Source organism: Pseudophryne corroboree, chromosome 6 (assembly GCF_028390025.1).
Source record: "Pseudophryne corroboree isolate aPseCor3 chromosome 6, aPseCor3.hap2, whole genome shotgun sequence".
Taxonomy (NCBI): domain Eukaryota; kingdom Metazoa; phylum Chordata; class Amphibia; order Anura; family Myobatrachidae; genus Pseudophryne; species Pseudophryne corroboree.
This window is the reverse complement of record NC_086449.1, coordinates 805,856,955-805,875,907: the sequence shown is the minus strand read 5'-3', so window position 1 is coordinate 805,875,907 and position 18,953 is coordinate 805,856,955. Positions and strand designations below refer to the sequence as shown.

Genomic DNA, 18,953 nt, shown 5'->3' with positions numbered 1-18,953 from the left:
AACCCTAGCAGCATCCCTATCCCTAACCCTAGCAGCATCCCTATCCCTAACAGCATCCCTATCCCTAACCCTAGCAGCATCCCTAACCCTAGCAGCATCCCTATCCCTAACCCTAGCAGCATCCCTAACCCTAGCAGCATCCCTATCCCTAACCCTAGCAGCATCCCTATCCCTAGCAGCATCCCTATCCCTAACCCTAGCAGCATTGCTATCCCTAACCCTAGCAGCATCCCTATCCCTAGCAGCATCCCTATCCCTAACCCTAGCAGCATCCCTAACCTTAACCCTAGCAGCAGCCCTAACCCTAGCAGCATCCCTATCCCTAGCAGCACCCCTAACCCTAGCAGCATCCCTAACCCTAGCAGCACCCCTAACCCTAGCAGCATCCCTAACCCTAGCAGCATCCCTATCCCTAGCAGCATCCCTAACCCTAGCACCATCCCTATCCTTAGCAGCACCTCTATCCCTAACCCTAGCAGCATCCCTATCCCTAACCCTAGCAGCAGCCCTAACCCTAGCAGCATCCCTAACCCTAACCCTAGCAGCATCCCTAATCCTAGCAGCATCCCTATCCCTAACCCTAGCAGCATCCCTATCCCTAGCAGCATCCTTATCCCTAACCCTAGCAGCATCCCTATCCCTAACCCTAGCAGCATCCCTATCCCTAGCAGCATCCCTATCCCTAACCCTAGCAGCATTCCTATCCCTAACCCTAGCAGCATCCCTATCCCTAGCAGCATCCCTATCCCTAGCAGCATCCCTAACCTTAACCCTAGCAGTATCCCTAACCCTAGTAGCATCCCTATCTGTAACCCTAGCAGCATCCCTATCCCTAGCAGCATCCCTATCCCTAACCCTAGCAGCATCCCTAACCCTAGCAGCATCCCTATCCCTAATCCTAGCAGCATCCCTATCCCTAGCAGCATCCCTATCCCTAACCCTAGCAGCATCCCTAACCTTAACCCTAGCAGCATCCCTAACCCTAGCAGCATCCCTAACCCTAGCAGCATCCCTATCCCTAACCATAGCAGCATCCCTAACCCTAGCACCATCCCTATCCCTAGCAGCACCCCTATCGCTAACACTAGCAGCATCCCTATCCCTAGCAGCATCCCTATCCCTAGCAGCATCCCTATCCATAACCCTAGCAGCATCCCTAACCTTAACCCTAGCAGCATCCCTAACCCTAGCAGCATCCCTATCCCTAACCCTAGCAGCATCCCTATCCCTAGCAGCATCCCTATCCCTAACCCTAGCAGCATCCCTATCCCTAGCAGCATCCCTATCCCTAACCCTAGCAGCATCCCTAACCCTAACCCTAGCAGCATTCCTATCCCTAACCCTAGCAGCATCCCTAACCCTAACCCTAGCAGCATCCCTAACCCTAGCAGCATCCCTATCCCTAGCAGCATCCCTATCCCTAACCCTAGCAGCATTCCTATCCCTAACCCTAGCAGCATCCCTATCCCTAGCAGCATCCCTATCCCTAACCCTAGCAGCATCCCTAACCTTAACCCTAGCAGCAGCCCTAACCCTAGCAGCATCCCTATCCCTAGCAGCATCCCTATCCCTAGCAGCACCCCTAACCCTAGCAGCATCCCTAACCCTAGCAGCATCTCTGTCCCTAACCATAGCAGCATCCCTAACCCTAGCACCATCCCTATCCCTAGCAGCACCCCTATCGCTAACACTAGCAGCATCCCTATCCCTAGCAGCATCCCTATTCCTAGCAGCATCCCTATCCATAACCCTAGCAGCATCCCTAACCTTAACCCAAGCAGCATCCCTAACCCTAGCAGCATCCCTATCCCTAACCCTAGCAGCATCCCTATCCCTAGCAGCATCCCTATCCCTAGCAGCATCCCTATCCCTAGCAGCATCCCTATCCCTAACCCTAGCAGCATCCCTAACCCTAACCCTAGCAGCATTCCTATCCCTAACCCTAGCAGCATCCCTAACCCTAACCCTAGCAGCATCCCTAACCCTAGCAGCATCCCTATTCCTAACCCTAGCAGCATCCCTATCCCTAGCAGCATCCCTATCCCTAGCAGCATTCCTATCCCTAACCCTAGCAGCATCCCTATCCCTAACCCTAGCAGCATCCCTAACCTTAACCCTAGCAGCAGCCCTAACCCTAGCAGCATCCCTATCCCTAGCAGCATCCCTATCCCTAGCAGCACCCCTAACCCTAGCAGCATCCCTAACCCTAACAGCATCTCTGTCCCTAACCATAGCAGCATCCCTAACCCTAGCACCATCCCTATCCCTAGCAGCACCCCTATCGCTAACACTAGCAGCATCCCTATCCCTAGCAGCATCCCTATCCCTAACCCTAGCAGCATCCCTATCCATAACCCTAGCAGCATCCCTAACCTTAACCCTAGCAGCATCCCTAACCCTAGCAGCATCCCTATCCCTAACCCTAGCAGCATCCCTATCCCTAACAGCATCCCTATCCCTAACCCTAGCAGCATCCCTAACCCTAGCAGCATCCCTATCCCTAACCCTAGCAGCATCCCTAACCCTAACCCTAGCAGCATCCCTAATCCTAGCAGCATCCCTATCCCTAACCCTAGCAGCATCCCTATCCCTAGCAGCATCCCTATCCCTAACCCTAGCAGCATTCCTATCCCTAACCCTAGCAGCATCCCTATCCCAAGCAGCATCCCTATACCTAGCCCTAGCAGCATCCCTAACCTTAACCCTAGCAGCAGCCCTAACCCTCGCAGCATCCCTATCCCTAGCAGCATCCCTATCCCTAGCAGCACCCCTAACCCTAGCAGCATCCCTAACCCTAGCAGCACCCCTAACCCTAGCAGCATCCCTAACCCTAGCAGCATCCCTATCCCTAGCAGCATCCCTAACCCTAGCACCATCCCTATCCTTAGCAGCACCTCTATCCCTAACCCTAGCAGCATCCCTATCCCTAACCCTAGCAGCAGCCCTAACCCTAGCAGCATCCCTAACCCTAACCCTAGCAGCATCCCTAATCCTAGCAGCATCCCTATCCCTAGCAGCATCCCTATCCCTAACCCTAGCAGCATCCCTATCCCTAACCCTAGCAGCATCCCTATCCCTAGCAGCATCCCTAACCTTAACCCTAGCAGTATCCCTAACCCTAGCAGCATCCCCATCCATAACCCTAGCTGCATCCCTATCCCTAGCAGCATCCCTAACCCTAGCAGCATCCCTAACCCTAGCAGCATCCCTATCCCTAATCCTAGCAGCATCCCTATCCCTAGCAGCATCCCTATCCCTAACCCTAGCAGCATCCCTAACCTTAACCCTAGCAGCATCCCTAACCCTAGCAGCATCCCTAACCCTAGCAGCATCCCTATCCCTAACCATAGCAGCATCCCTAACCCTAGCACCATCCCTATCCCTAGCAGCACCCCTATCGCTAACACTAGCAGCATCCCTATCCCTAGCAGCATCCCTATCCCTAGCAGCATCCCTATCCATAACCCTAGCAGCATCCCTAACCTTAACCCTAGCAGCATCCCTATCCCTAACCCTAGCAGCATCCCTATCCCTAGCAGCATCCCTATCCCTAACCCTAGCAGCATCCCTATCCCTAGCAGCATCCCTATCCCTAACCCTAGCAGCATCCCTAACCCTAACCCTAGCAGCATTCCTATCCCTAACCCTAGCAGCATCCCTAACCCTAACCCTGGCAGCATCCCTAACCCTAGCAGCATCCCTATCCCTAACCCTAGCAGCATCCCTATCCCTAGCAGCATCCCTATCCCTAACCCTAGCAGCATTCCTATCCCTAACCCTAGCAGCATCCCTATCCCTAGCAGCATCCCTATCCCTAACCCTAGCAGCATCCCTAACCTTAACCCTAGCAGCAGCCCTAACCCTAGCAGCATCCCTATCCCTAGCAGCATCCCTATCCCTAGCAGCACCCCTAACCCTAGCAGCATCCCTAACCCTAGCAGCATCTCTGTCCCTAACCATAGCAGCATCCCTAACCCTAGCACCATCCCTATCCCTAGCAGCACCCCTATCGCTAAAACTAGCAGCATCCCTATCCCTAGCAGCATCCCTATCCCTAACCCTAGCAGCATCCCTATCCATAACCCTAGCAGCATCCCTAACCTTAACCCTAGCAGCATCCCTAACCCTAGCAGCATCCCTATCCCTAACCCTAGCAGCATCCCTATCCCTAACAGCATCCCTATCCCTAACCCTAGCAGCATCCCTAACCCTAACCCTAGCAGCATCCCTATCCCTAACCCTAGCAGCATCCCTAACCCTAACCCTAGCAGCATCCCTAATCCTAGCAGCATCCCTATCCCTAACCCTAGCAGCATCCCTATCCCTAGCAGCATCCCTATCCCTAACCCTAGCAGCATTCCTATCCCTAACCCTAGCAGCATCCCTATCCCTAGCAGCATCCCTATCCCTAACCCTAGCAGCATCCCTAACCTTAACCCTAGCAGCAGCCCTAACCCTAGCAGCATCCCTATCCCTAGCAGCATCCCTATCCCTAGCAGCACCCCTAACCCTAGCAGCATCCCTAACCCTAGCAGCACCCCTAACCTTAGCAGCATCCCTAACCCTAGCAGCATCCCTATCCCTAGCAGCATCCCTAACCCTAGCACCATCCCTATCCTTAGCAGCACCTCTATCCCTAACCCTAGCAGCATCCCTATCCCTAACCCTAGCAGCAGCCCTAACCCTAGCAGCATCCCTAACCCTAACCCTAGCAGCATCCCTAATCCTAGCAGCATCCCTATCCCTAACCCTAGCAGCATCCCTATCCCTAGCAGCATCCCTATCCCTAACCCTAGCAGCATCCCTATCCCTAACCCTAGCAGCATCCCTATCCCTAGCAGCATCCCTATCCCTAACCCTAGCAGCATTCCTATCCCTAACCCTAGCAGCATCCCTATCCCTAGCAGCATCCCTATCCCTAACCCTAGCAGCATCCCTAACCTTAACCCTAGCAGTATTCCTAACCCTAGCAGCATCCCTATCCGTAACCCTAGCAGCATCCCTATCCCTAGCAGCATCCCTATCCCTAACCCTAGCAGCATCCCTAACCCTAGCAGCATCCCTATCCCTAATCCTAGCAGCATCCCTATCCCTAGCAGCATCCCTATCCCTAACCCTAGCAGCATCCCTAACCTTAACCCTAGCAGCATCCCTAACCCTAGCAGCATCCCCAACCCTAGCAGCATCCCTATCCCTAACCCTAGCAGCATCCCTATCCCTAGCAGCATCCCTAACCTTAACCCTAGCAGCATCCCTAACCCTAGCAGCATCCCTATCCCTAGCAGCATCCCTATCCCTAGCAGCATCCCTAACCTTAACCCTAGCAGCATCCCTAACCCTAGCAGCATCCCTATCCCCAGCAGCATTCCTAACCCTAACCCTAGCAGCATCCCTATCCCTAGCAGCATCCCTATCCCTAACCCTAGCAGTATCCCTAACCCTAGCAGCATCTCTATCCCTAGCAGCATTCCTAACCCTAGCAGCATCCCTAACCCTAGGAGCATCCCTATCCCTAGCAGCATCCCTAACCCTAACCCTAGCAGCATCCCTATCCCTAACCCTAGCAGCATCCCTAATCCTAGCAGCATCCCTAATCCTAATCCTAGCAGCATCCCTAATCCTAACCCTAACAGTATCCCTATCCCTAGCAGCATCCCTATCCCTAACTCTAGCAGCATCCCTATCCCTAGCAGAATCCCTATCCCTAACCCTAGCACAATCCCTATCCCTAGCAGAATCCCTATCCCTAGCAGCATCCCTATCCCTAGCAGCATCCCTATCCCTAATCCTAGCAGCATCCCTATCCCTAGCAGCATCCCTATCCCTAACCCTAGCAGCATCCCTAACCTTAACCCTAGCAGCATCCCTAACCCTAGCAGCATCCCTAACCCTAGCAGCATCCCTATCCCTAACCCTAGCAGCATCCCTATCCCTAGCAGCATCCCTAACCTTAACCCTAGCAGCATCCCTAACCCTAGCAGCATCCCTATCCCTAGCAGCATCCCTATCCCTAGCAGCATCCCTAACCTTAACCCTAGCAGCATCCCTAACCCTAGCAGCATCCCTATCCCCAGCAGCATTCCTAACCCTGACCCTAGCAGCATCCCTATCCCTAGCAGCATCCCTATCCCTAACCCTAGCAGTATCCCTAACCCTAGCAGCATCTCTATCCCTAGCAGCATTCCTAACCCTAGCAGCATCCCTAACCCTAGGAGCATCCCTATCCCTAGCAGCATCCCTAACCCTAACCCTAGCAGCATCCCTATCCCTAACCCTAGCAGCATCCCTAATCCTAGCAGCATCCCTAATCCTAATCCTAGCAGCATCCCTAATCCTAACCCTAACAGTATCCCTATCCATAGCAGCATCCCTATCCCTAACTCTAGCAGCATCCCTATCCCTAGCAGAATCCCTATCCCTAACCCTAGCACCATCCCTATCCCTAGCAGAATCCCTATCCCTAGCAGCATCCCTATCCCTAGCAGCATCCCTATCCCTAGCAGAATCCCTATCCCTAACACCATCCCTATCCCTAGCAGCATCCCTAACCCTAGCACCATCCCTATCCCTAGCAGCATCCCTAACCCTAGCACCATCCCTATCCCTAACCCTAGCAGCAGCCCTAACCCTAGCAGCATCCCTATCCCTAGCCCTAGCAGCATCCCTAACCCTAACCCTAGCAGCATCCCCATCCATAACCCTAGCAGCATCCCTATCCCTAACCCTAGCAGCATCCCTAATCCTAACCCTAGCAGCATCCCTATCCCTAGCACTAACCCTAGCAGCATCCCTATCCCTAGCAGCATCCCTAACCCTAGCAGCATCCCTATCCCTAGCAGCATCCCTAACCCTAGCAGCATCCCTATCCCTAACCCTAGCAGCAACCCTATCCCTAACACCATCTCTATCCCTAACCCTAGCAGCATCCCTATCCCTAACCCTAGCAGCACCCCTATCCCTAACACCATCTCTATCCCTAACCCTAGCAGCATCCCTATCCCTAACCCTAGCAGCATCCCTAACCCTAGCAGCATCCCTATCCCTAGCAGCATCCCTTTCCCTAGCAGCATCCCTATCCCTAGCAGCATCCCTATCCCTAACCCTAGCAGCATTCCTAACCCTAACCCTAGCAGCATCCCTAACCCTAGCAGCACGCCTATCCCTAGCAGCATCCCTATCCCTAACCCTAGCAGCATCACTAATCCTAGCAGCATCCCTTATCCTAATCCTAGCAGCATCCCTAATCCTAACCCTAACAGTATCCCTATCCCTAACCCTAGCAGCATCCCTATCCCTAACCCTAGCAGCATCCCTATCCCTAACCCTAGCAGCATCCCTATCCCTAACCCTAGCAGCATCCCTATCCCTAGCAGAATCCCTATCCCTAACCCTAGCAGCATCCCTATCCCTAGCAGAATACCTATCCCTAACCCTAGCACCATTCCTAACCCTAACAGTATCCCTATCCCTAGCAGCATCCCTATCCCTAGCAGCATCCCTAACCCGAACCCTAGCAGCATCCCTAACCCTAGCAGCATCCCTAACCCTAGCAGCATCCCTATCCCTAGCAGCATCCCTATCCCTAGCAGCATTCCTAACCCTAGCAGCATCCCTATCCCTAGCAGCATCCCTAACCCTAACAGCATCCCTAACCCTAGCACCATCCCTATCCATAACGATAGCAGCATCCCTAACCCTAGCAGCTACCTATCCCTAACTCTAGCACCAACCCTATCCCTAGCACTATCCCTAACCCTAGCAGCATCCCTAACCCTAGCAGCATCCCTAACCCTAGCAGCATCCCTAACCTTAGCAGCATCCCTATCCCTAGCAGCTTCCCTATCCCTAGCAGCATCCCTATCCCTAGCAGCATCCCTATCCCTAGCAGCATCTCTGTCCCTAACCATAGCAGCATCCTTATCCCTAACCATAGCAGCATCCCTATACCTAACCCTAACAGCATCCCTAACCCTAGCAGCATCCCTAACCCTAACCCTAGCAGCATCCCTATCCCTAGCAGCATCCCCATCCATAACCCTAGCAGCATCCCTAACCCTAACCCCAGCACCATCCCTATCCCTAGCAGCACCCCTATCCCTAACCCTAGCACCAACCCTATCCCTAGCAGCACCCCTACCCCTAACCCCAGCACCATCCCTATCCCTAACCTTAGCACCAACCCTATCCCTAGCAGCATCCCTATCCCTAACCAAGCCTTATGCTAACCTTTACCCTGGCAGTAACCCTAAGCTTAATGGAAATGTTGACATTATGACATTGACATTTCTGAAGCCACATTGTGTCAATGTCGACATTTTGCAGCTGTCCATTAATGATGCTGACATTATAACCATGTCTACATCATCATCAACCTACTGCTGTTGACACTGTTAATGTCAGCATTGTGACGGCATACCAGGACGGGGCAGGTACCCATGATGACCCATGATAAAGACTTTTCCATAGGAAGCAATGTATGCTTCTTCCTAGATTATGTTATAGACCAACAATGGGCGAGGATTCCATCAGCAGAGATGCCTATATGCTACAATGGGCGAGGATTCCATCAGCAGAGATGCCTATATGCTACAATGGGTGAGGATTCCATCAGCAGAGATGCCTATATGCTACAATGGGCGAGGATTCCATCAGCAGAGATGCCTATATGCTACAATGGGCGAGGATTCCATCAACAGAGATGCTTATATGCTACAATGGGGGAGGATTCCACCAGCAGAGATGCCTATATGCTACAGTGGGCGAGGATTCCATCAGCAGAGATGCCTATATGCTACAATGGGCGAGGATTCCATCAGCAGAGATGCCTATATGCTACAATGGGCGAGGATTCCATCAGCAGAGATGCCTATATGCTACAATGGGCAAGGTTTCCATCAGCAGAGATGCCTATATGCTACAATGGGCGAGGATTCCATCAGCAGAGATGCCTATATGCCACAATGGGCGAGGATTCCATCAGCAGAGATGCCTATATGCTACAATGGGTGAGGATTCCATCAGCAGAGATGCCTATATGCTACAATGGTCGAGGATTCCCCCAGCAGAGATGCCTATATGCTACAATGGGCGAGGATTCCATCAACAGAGATGACTATATGCTACAATGGGCAAAGATTCCATCAGCAGAGATGCCTATATGCCACAATGGGCGAGGATTCCATCAGCAGAGATGCCTATATGCTACAATGGGCAAGGATTCCATCAGCAGAGATGCCTATATGCTACAATGGTCGAGGATTCCACCAGCAGAGATGCCTATATGCTACAATGGGCGAGGATTCCATCAACAGAGATGCCTATATGCTACAAAGGGCGAGGATTCCATCAGCAGAGATGCCTATATGCTACAATGTGCGAGGATTCCATCAGCAGAGATGCCTATATGCTACAATGGGCAAGGATTCCATCAGCAGAGATGCCTATATGCCACAATGGGCGAGGATTCCATCTGTAGAGATGCCTATATGCTACAATGGGCGAGGATTCCATCAGCAGAGGTGCCTATATGCTACAATGGTCGAGGATTCCACCAGCAGAGATGCCTATATGCTACAATGGGCGAGGATTCCATCAACAGAGATGCCTATATGCTACAAAGGGCAAGGATTCCATCAGCAGAGATGCCTATATGCTACAATGTGCGAGGATTCCATCAGCAGAGATGCCTATATGCTACAATGGGCAAGGATTCCATCAGCAGAGATGCCTATATGCTACAATGGGCGAGGATTCCATAAGCAGAAATGCCTATATGCTACAATGGTCGAGGATTCCCCCAGCAGAGATGCCTATATGCTACAGTGGGCGAGGATTCCATCAGCAGAGATGCCTATATGCTACAATGGGCGAGGATTCCATCAGCAGAGATGCCTATATGCTACAATGGGCAAGGTTTCCATCAGCAGAGATGCCTATATGCTACAATGGGCGAGGATTCCATCAGCAGAGATGCCTATATGCCACAATGGGCGAGGATTCCATCAGCAGAGATGCCTATATGCTACAATGGGCGAGGATTCCATCAGCAGAGATGCCTATATGCTACAATGGTCGAGGATTCCCCCATCAGAGATGCCTATATGCTACAATGGGCGAGGATTCCATCAACAGAGATGACTATATGCTACAATGGGCAAAGATTCCATCAGCAGAGATGCCTATATGCCACAATGGGCGAGGATTCCATCAGCAGAGATGCCTATATGCTACAATGGGCAAGGATTCCATCAGCAGAGATGCCTATATGCTACAATGGTCGAGGATTCCACCAGCAGAGATGCCTATATGCTACAATGGGCGAGGATTCCATCAACAGAGATGCCTATATGCTACAAAGGGCGAGGATTCCATCAGCAGAGATGCCTATATGCTACAATGTGCGAGGATTCCATCAGCAGAGATGCCTATATGCTACAATGGGCAAGGATTCCATCAGCAGAGATGCCTATATGCCACAATGGGCGAGGATTCCATCTGTAGAGATGCCTATATGCTACAATGGGCGAGGATTCCATCAGCAGAGGTGCCTATATGCTACAATGGTCGAGGATTCCACCAGCAGAGATGCCTATATGCTACAATGGGCGAGGATTCCATCAACAGAGATGCCTATATGCTACAAAGGGCAAGGATTCCATCAGCAGAGATGCCTATATGCTACAATGTGCGAGGATTCCATCAGCAGAGATGCCTATATGCTACAATGGGCGAGGATTCCATAAGCAGAAATGCCTATATGCTACAATGGTCGAGGATTCCATCAGCAGAGATGCCTATATGCCACAATGGGCGAGGATTCCATCAGCAGAGATGCCTATATGCTACAATGGGCGAGGATTCCATCAGCAGAGATGCCTATATGCTACAATGGGCGAGGATTCCATCAGCAGAGATGCCTATATGCTATATGTAATTATTTGCTGGCAGGACGCTCATGAGGGATGATGCACCTGGGCCCAGGGTTGTAGATGCCTCTAATGAGTATGACCTCCTGTACGCCCATTCTAATCCTTAACTGATAAAGTTGAGAGAGTTAAAGTAACAACCAATCAGCTCCTAGCCACAGGCTGTGTTTGAAATATGACAGTTAGGAGCTGATTGGCTGGTACTTTATCTTTCTCCACTTTTTCTCTCTCCAAGGCTTGGAACATCTGCCCTTATATGTGGGACATCGATTCATGTTTTTACAAAGGATGAATAACTCCAAACTTCCATCAACATCGTCTCAGACGAGGGAGCCAACATGAAGCTGCAGCGTGGGCGGTCACATGACTGATGTACAGCAACACTACAGGATGAGTAATCCAGCGTGTCATCATGTCAGTGTGACACCGAATTAAGGTAAAGCCGGACTGGGGAGCCAGCTGCAATCATACCTCAGCAGAGGTGACAGTGACAGGGGCTCTCCGCCGACTCACCCCCTTTATCACCATCATTTGATTTCAAATGAAAATACAATCACAGTCAGGTCTCACCCAGGTCTCCTGCCGGGATGTAATAATAATAATAATAATAATGTCAAGATTTCCAATGTTGACACTACTATGTCGACAGTTATTATGTCAACATTGCTGAAATGTCGCCACTGGCCATGTCGGCATCTGCAGACTGTGGACATGTTCACAATGTCAATATGTAAAATGTCACCATTCTGCAGGGATCGTGGGGTTAGGGTTAGGTGGCGGGAGCGGAGGGTTAGGTTCAGGCCGAGGAAGATTCCGTTCGGATAAGACACTAGTGCAGGGATGGGGAACCTTCGGCCCTCAAGCTGTTGTTGAACTACATATACCAGCATGCCTTGCTACAGTTTTGCTATTTGGCCATGCTAAAACTGTTGCAGGGCATGCTGGGATGTGTAGTTCAACAACAGCTGGAGGGCCGAAGGTTCCCCATCCCTGCACTAGTGGGAGGTTAGGGTTAACCACCACAGCAGGGGTGGGGAACCTGTGGCCCTACAGCTGTTGCTGAATTACACATCCCAGCATGCCCTGCAACAGTTTTAGCATGACCAAATAGAAGAACTGTAGCAGGGCTCCCCACCCCTGCACTAGAGGAAGGGTGATGGTTAAGCTATTGGAGGGGAGGGTTAGGTTTAGGCACTAATGTTAGGGCTAGGCCACTGGAAGGTGGGGTTAGGCTACGGGAGGGGAGGAAAGGGTAAGGCACTGGAGGAAGGTTAGTTTAAGCAATAAGGGTAGGGTTAGAGCTAGGCTATGGGAGGGAGGGTTAGGATTAGGGACTAAGCGGTTAGGCTATGGGAAGGAAGGTTAGGGTTAGACACTATGAGGAGGGTTAGGGATAGCGATCCTGACTGCAGGAAGTGCCGCAGTATCTTTCTGAAGTCATCATGACGTCACCGCCGAACAACGCTGGAGCCACCAGACCAGGTAAGCCACTACTAGACCAGCAGCGATGTTTTGGCAATATTCTAACCATGTCTATGTTACAGCAATGTTGACCTGATGAACGTTGATACGGCCAATATCAACATGCTCCATGTCAACATTACAACCACATTGGCATTCTCATGTCAACATGATGAAAGTCGACAAAATATACCACACCCCTCCTGCTACATTCCCCTCAATCAGGGCTTGGCCAGACCATAGTACTGACTGGAAAACAAGTGATCCTTGTGACAAACTACAGCGTCCTTCAGCGGGATTACTGACAGGAAGTCTGCTGTGTGTAGAAAAATGTCTTCCCTGGCGATCAAAACTTTCTCTCAGACATCTTCACTTCCGATAATCGGACTCTTTGTACCTATGTATTTCTGAATGTTATTATTTGCTATTTTATAGGTTTTAGTGGATCGTCACATACGTATGTTTACACTACCAATAACAGCAAGGAAATGGGCCGTGATGTCACTTACGCCTCCCGCGGCCCTTCCTGAGAGAGATCAAAGACCTGCCGGGGGTTCAAGAACCACATGAACATCTGCAGCACTTTTGTGCCCTACAGGAAGACAAAATTGTGGTTAGACACCGGGATTCAGGGGTGTAGAGGACACCAGCCATACACCCTAATAATCAGAACATCTCTTGCCTCTTACCTGGTTTCCTCCACTTTTGGGGTTCACAAAGACCAGCAAAGGTTTCATGAGGGGGGAAGAGATGGGTTTTATCACAAAGGCACGGCCTTTAATGTCCTGTGGGGGCAGGAAAAGCGGCACTGTTATTTTCACCAGTGAATAAGGATAGATGGGTGAGGGCACAAGTAACAGGGAAGAGACGGCTTCAGAGTCGGCTGCTAAATCCAGTGGGAACTTATGACAGTTCTCCAGAATGAACCAAATCATTGACCCATGCAGACCAGCTGGAGTGGGAACAATGGGCTGGCTGAGCGGGAACTTCCCGGTCAGCCAATCTGCCATAGGCCTAAGACTTGAGATGCCCCTAGGCATTTGCCTATTTAATGCCTATGCCTAGGACCAGCTCTGGAGGGGCATGTCCAGTTGCAGTGCAAAATAAAGCTCCCCAGCATTTATGGGCTACATGCAAAAGCAGACAGTATTTACCCTGCATGCAAACATAATAAATGTATTGCCTCTTTGCACTACAGCATAATTAGCTCTTTATTACTTTGCTCCCACCTCAGAATATGGGACAGATTTCAAGTGTAGAACATACTGGATACTTTATTGTGTCCTAGACATAGCATTAATACCAGAACAACAAAATATAACTACCAGGACCCCCAAAAGGCACTGCGCACATATGAGATGATATTAAAATAAGATCACCGACATTACAAATTCCCAGTGAATGCTGTTAGGCATCTATGATTATTAAACCAGGTAGAATACTCTTAGGAATTTCCCATTCCTGGCTCCCCTTGCAAATATGGGCCATAGGCAGCAGCCAAGTTTGCCCAGTGGCCTGCTTGAATTCCAGCCTTTACCTCAAAGCCTTTTTTGCTGGCTTTCCGCTTGAACGACGTCCTCTTCTTCCGTCTACTGGAATTTTTTGCGTTGACCTGCATAATGTAAAAACGAAACAGGTGAACGAACTGGTCCTTCCAGAGGCTGATATTCCTCAGGTAATCCAGGACAGGCATTTATGAAAACTGGAGCAACAGCAAGGCTACTTGTTTGCACCACTTTTCATAAATCAGTCCACCTTTATCTTACCACTTTCACTATGTTCCGTGACTATAAAAAAAATAAGAATTTACTTACCGATAATTCTATTTCTCGTAGTCCGTAGTGGATGCTGGGGACTCCGTAAGGACCATGGGAATAGCGGCTCCGCAGGAGACTGGGCACATCTAAAGAAAGCTTTAGGACTATCTGGTGTGCACTGGCTCCTACCCCTATGACCCTCCTCCAAGCCTCAGTTAGGATACTGTGCCCGGACGAGCGTACACAATAAGGAAGGATTTTGAATCCCGAGTAAGACTCATACCAGCCACACCAATCACACTGTACAACCTGTGATCTAAACCCAGTTAACAGCATGATAACAGAGGAGCCTCTAGAAAAGATGGCTCACTACAGCAATAACCCGATATTTTTTTGGTAACAATAACTATGTACCAGTATTGCAGACAATCCGCACTTGGGATGGGCGCCCAGCATCCACTACGGACTACGAGAAATAGAATTATCGGTAAGTAAATTCTTATTTTCTCTAACGTCCTAAGTGGATGCTGGGGACTCCGTAAGGACCATGGGGATTATACCAAAGCTCCCAAACGGGCGGGAGAGTGCGGATGACTCTGCAGCACCAAATGAGAGAACTCCAGGTCCTCCTCAGCCAGGGTATCAATTTTGTAGACTTTTACAAACGTATTTGCTCCTGACCAAGTAGCTGCTCGGCAAAGTTGTAAAGCCGAGACCCCTCGGGCAGCCGCCCAAGATGAGCCCACCTTCCTTGTGGAGTGGGCATTTACAGATTTTTGGCTGTGGCAGGCCTGCCACAGAATGTGCAAGCTGAATTGTACTACAAATCCAACGAGCAATAGTCTGCTTAGAAGCAGGAGCACCCAGCTTGTTGGGTGCATTCAGGGCCCTGACAACGTCTAGCAACTTGGAGTCCTCCAAGTCCCTAGTAGCCGCAGGCACCACAATAGGTTGGTTCAGGTGAAACGCTGAAACCACTTTAGGGAGAAACTGAGGACGAGTCCTCAATTCCGCCCTGTCCGAATGGAAAATCAGATAAGGGCTTTTACAGGATAAAGCCGCCAATTCTGACACGCGCCTGGCCCAGGCCAGGGCCAACAGCATGACCACTTTCCATGTGAGATATTTTAACTCCACAGATTTAAGTGGTTCAAACCAATGTGACTTTTGGAACCCAAAACTACATTGAGATCCCAAAGTGCCACTGGAGGCACAAAAGGAGGCTGTATATGCAGTACCCCTTTTACAAACGTCTGAACTTCAGGGACTGAAGCTAGTTCTTTTTGGAAGAAAATTGACAGGGCCAAAATTTGAACCTTAATGGACCCCAATTTCAGGCCCATAGACACTCCTGTTTGCAGGAAATGTAGGAATCGACCCAGTTGACTTTCCTCCGTCGGGCCTTACTGGCCTCGCACCACGCAACATATTTTCGCCCAATGCGTGATAATGTTTTGCGGTTACATCCTTCCTGGCTTTGATCAGGATAGGGATGACTTCATCCGGAATGCCTTTTTTCCTTCAGGATCCGGCGTTCAACCGCCATGCCGTCAAACGCAGCCGCGGTAAGTCTTGGAACAGACAGGGTCCTTGCTGGAGCAGGTCCCTTCTTAGAGGTAGAGGCCACGGATCCTCCGTGAGCATCTCTTAAAGTTCCGGTTACCAAGTCCTTCTTGGCCAATCCGGAGCCACGAATACAGTGCTTACTCCTCTTCATCTTATCAATCTCAGTACCTTGGGTATGAGAGGCAGAGGAGGGAACACATACACTGACTGGTACACCCACGGTGTTACCAGAGCGTCCACAGCTATTGCCTGAGGGTCCCTTGACCTGGCGCAATACCTGTCGAGTTTTTCCCAACGGTTTATAATCATGTGGAAGACTTCTGGGTGAAGTCCCCACTCTCCCGGGTGGAGGTCGTGCTGAGGAAGTCTGCTTCCCAGTTGTCCACTCCCGGAATGAATACTGCTGACAGTGCTATCACATGATTTTCCGCCCAGCGAAGAATCCTTGCAGCTTCTGCCATTGCCTCCTGCTTCTTGTGCCACCCTGTCTGTTTACGTGGGTGACTGCCGTGATGTTGTCCGACTGGATCAACACCGGCTGACCTTGAAGCAGAGGTCTTGCTAAGCTTAGAGCATTGTAAATGGCCCTTAGCTTCAGGATATTTATGTGAAGTGATGTCTCCAGGCTTGACCATAAGCCCTGGATATTCCTTCCCTGTGTGACTGCTCCCCAGCCTCGCAGGCTGGCATCCGTGGTCACCAGGACCCAGTCCTGAATGCCGAATCTGCGGCCCTCTAGAAGATGAGCACTCTGCAACCACCACAGGAGGGACACCCTTGTCCTTGGTGACAGGGTTATCCGCTGATGCATCTGAAGATGCGACCCGGACCATTTGTCCAGCAGGTCCCACTGGAAAGTTCTTGTGTGGAATCTGCCGAATGGGATTGCTTCGTAGGAAGCCACCATTTTACCCAGAACCCTTGTGCATTGATGCACTGAGACTTGGCTCGGTTTTAGGAGGTTCCTGACTAGCTCGGATAACTCCCTGGCTTTCTCCTCCGGGAGAAACACCTTTTTCTGGACTGTGTCCAGGATCATCCCTAGGAACAGAAGACAAGTCGTCGGAACCAGCTGCGATTTTGGAATATTGAGAATCCAATCGTGCTGCCGCAACACTACCTGAGATAGTGCTACACCGACCTCCAACTGTTCCCTGGATCTTACCCTTATCAGGGAATCGTCCAAGTAAGGGATAACTAAAATTCCCTTCCTTCGAAGAAATATCATCATTTCGGCCATTACCTTGGTAAAGACCCGGGGTGCCGTGGACCATCCATACGGCAGCGTCTGAACTGATAGTGACAGTTCTGTACCATAAACCTGAGGTACCCTTGGTGAGAAGGGTAAATTTTGACATGAAGGTAAGCATCCTTGATGTCCCGAGACATCATGTAGTCCCCTTCTTCCAGGTTCGCAATCACTGCTCTGAGTGACTCAATCTTGAATTTGAACCTCTGTATGTAAGTGTTCAAAGATTTTAGATATAGAATCGGTCTCACCGAGCCGTCTGGCTTCGGTACCACAACAGTGTGGAATAATACCCCGTTCCCTGTTGCAGGAGGGGTACCTTGATTATCACCTGCTGGGAATACAGCTTGTGAATGGCTTCCAAAACTGTCTCCCTGTCAGAAGGAGACATCGGTAAAGCCGACTTTAGGAAACGGCGAGGAGGAGACGTCTCGAATTCTAATTTGTACCCCTGAGATATCACCTGAAGGATCCAGGGGTCTACTTGCGAGTGAGCCCACTGTGCGCTAAAATTCATTGAGACGGGCCCCCCACCGTGCCTGATTCTGCTTGTAAAGCCCCAGCGTCATACTGAGGGCTTGGCAGAGGCGGGAGAGGGTTTCTGTTCCTGGGAACTGGATGATTTCTGCAGCCTTTTTCCTCTCCCTCTGTCACGGGGCAGAAATGAGGAACCTTTTGCCCGCTTGTCCACGAAAAGACTGCGCCTGATAATACGGCGTCTTCTCATGTTGAGAGGCGACCTGGGGTACAAACGTGGATTTCCCAGCTGTTGCCGTGGCCACCAGGTCTGAAAGACCGACCCCAAATAACTCCTCCCCTAATAAGGCAATACTTCCAAATGCCGTTTGGAATACGCATCACCTGACCACTGACGTGTCCATAACCCTCTACTGGTAGAAATGGACAACGCACTTATACTTGATGCCAGTCGGCAAATATTCCGCTGTGCATCACGCATATATAGAAATGCATCTTTTAAATGCTCTATAGGCAAAAATATACTGTCCCTATCTAGGGTATCAATATTTTCAGTCAGGGAATCCGACCACGCCAACCCAGCACTGCACATCCAGGCTGAGGCGATTGCTGGTCGCAGTATAACACCAGTATGTGTGTAAATACATTTTAGGATACCCTCCTGCTTTCTATCAGCAGGATCCTTAAGGGCGGCCATCTCAGGAGAGGGTAGAGCCCTTACAAGCGTGTGAGCGCTTTATCCCCCCTAGGGGGTGTTTCCCAACGCACCCTAACCTCTGGCGGGAAAGGATATGATGCCAATAACATTTTAGAAATTATCAGTTGTTATCGGGGGAAAACCACGCATCATCACACACCTCATTTAATTTCTTCAGATTCAGGAAAACTACAGGTAGTTTTTCCTCACCGAACATAATACCCCTTTTTGGTGGTACTCGTATTATCAGAAATGTGTAAAACATTTTTCATTGCCTCAATCATGTAACGTGTGGCCCTACTGGAAGTCACATTTGTCTCTTCACCGTCGACACTGGAGTCAGTATCCGTGTCGGCGTCTATATCTGCCATCTGAGGTAACGGGCGCTTTAGAGCCCCTGACGGCCTATGAGACGTCTGGACAGGCACAAGCTGAGTAGCCGGCTGTCTCATGTCAACCACTGTCTTTTATACAGAGCTGACACTGTCACGTAATTCCTTCCAACAGTTCATCCACTCAGGTGTCGACCCCCTAGGGGGTGACATCACTATTACAGGCAATCTGCTCCGTCTCCACCTCATTTTTCTCCTCATACATGTCGACACAAACGTACCGACATACAGCACACACACAGGGAATGCTCTGATAGAGGACAGGACCCCACTAGCCCTTTGGGGAGACAGAGGGAGAGTTTGCCAGCACACACCAGAGCGCTATATATATACAGGGATAACCTTATATAATAAGAATTTACTTACCGATAATTCTATTTCTCGTAGTCCGTAGTGGATGCTGGGGACTCCGTCAGGACCATGGGGTTT

General features: G+C 50.4%; 1 protein-coding gene across 13 annotated transcripts in view; it reads right to left on the bottom strand.

Annotated features, from left to right (window-relative positions):
• The window catches only part of DGKI (diacylglycerol kinase iota), a 439,065-nt gene that overhangs the window by 186,018 nt on the left and 234,094 nt on the right, over positions 1 to 18,953 (bottom strand). For all 13 annotated transcript variants that reach the window (XM_063928993.1, XM_063928994.1, XM_063928996.1 and 10 more), the window contains exons 9-11: positions 13,924 to 13,998; positions 13,076 to 13,171; positions 12,896 to 12,978 (exon numbers count right to left, since the gene is read on the bottom strand). In XM_063928993.1, coding sequence (XP_063785063.1) covers positions 12,896 to 12,978; positions 13,076 to 13,171; positions 13,924 to 13,998 — 254 coding nt within the window. The remainder of the gene's footprint in view (positions 1 to 12,895; positions 12,979 to 13,075; positions 13,172 to 13,923; positions 13,999 to 18,953) is intronic.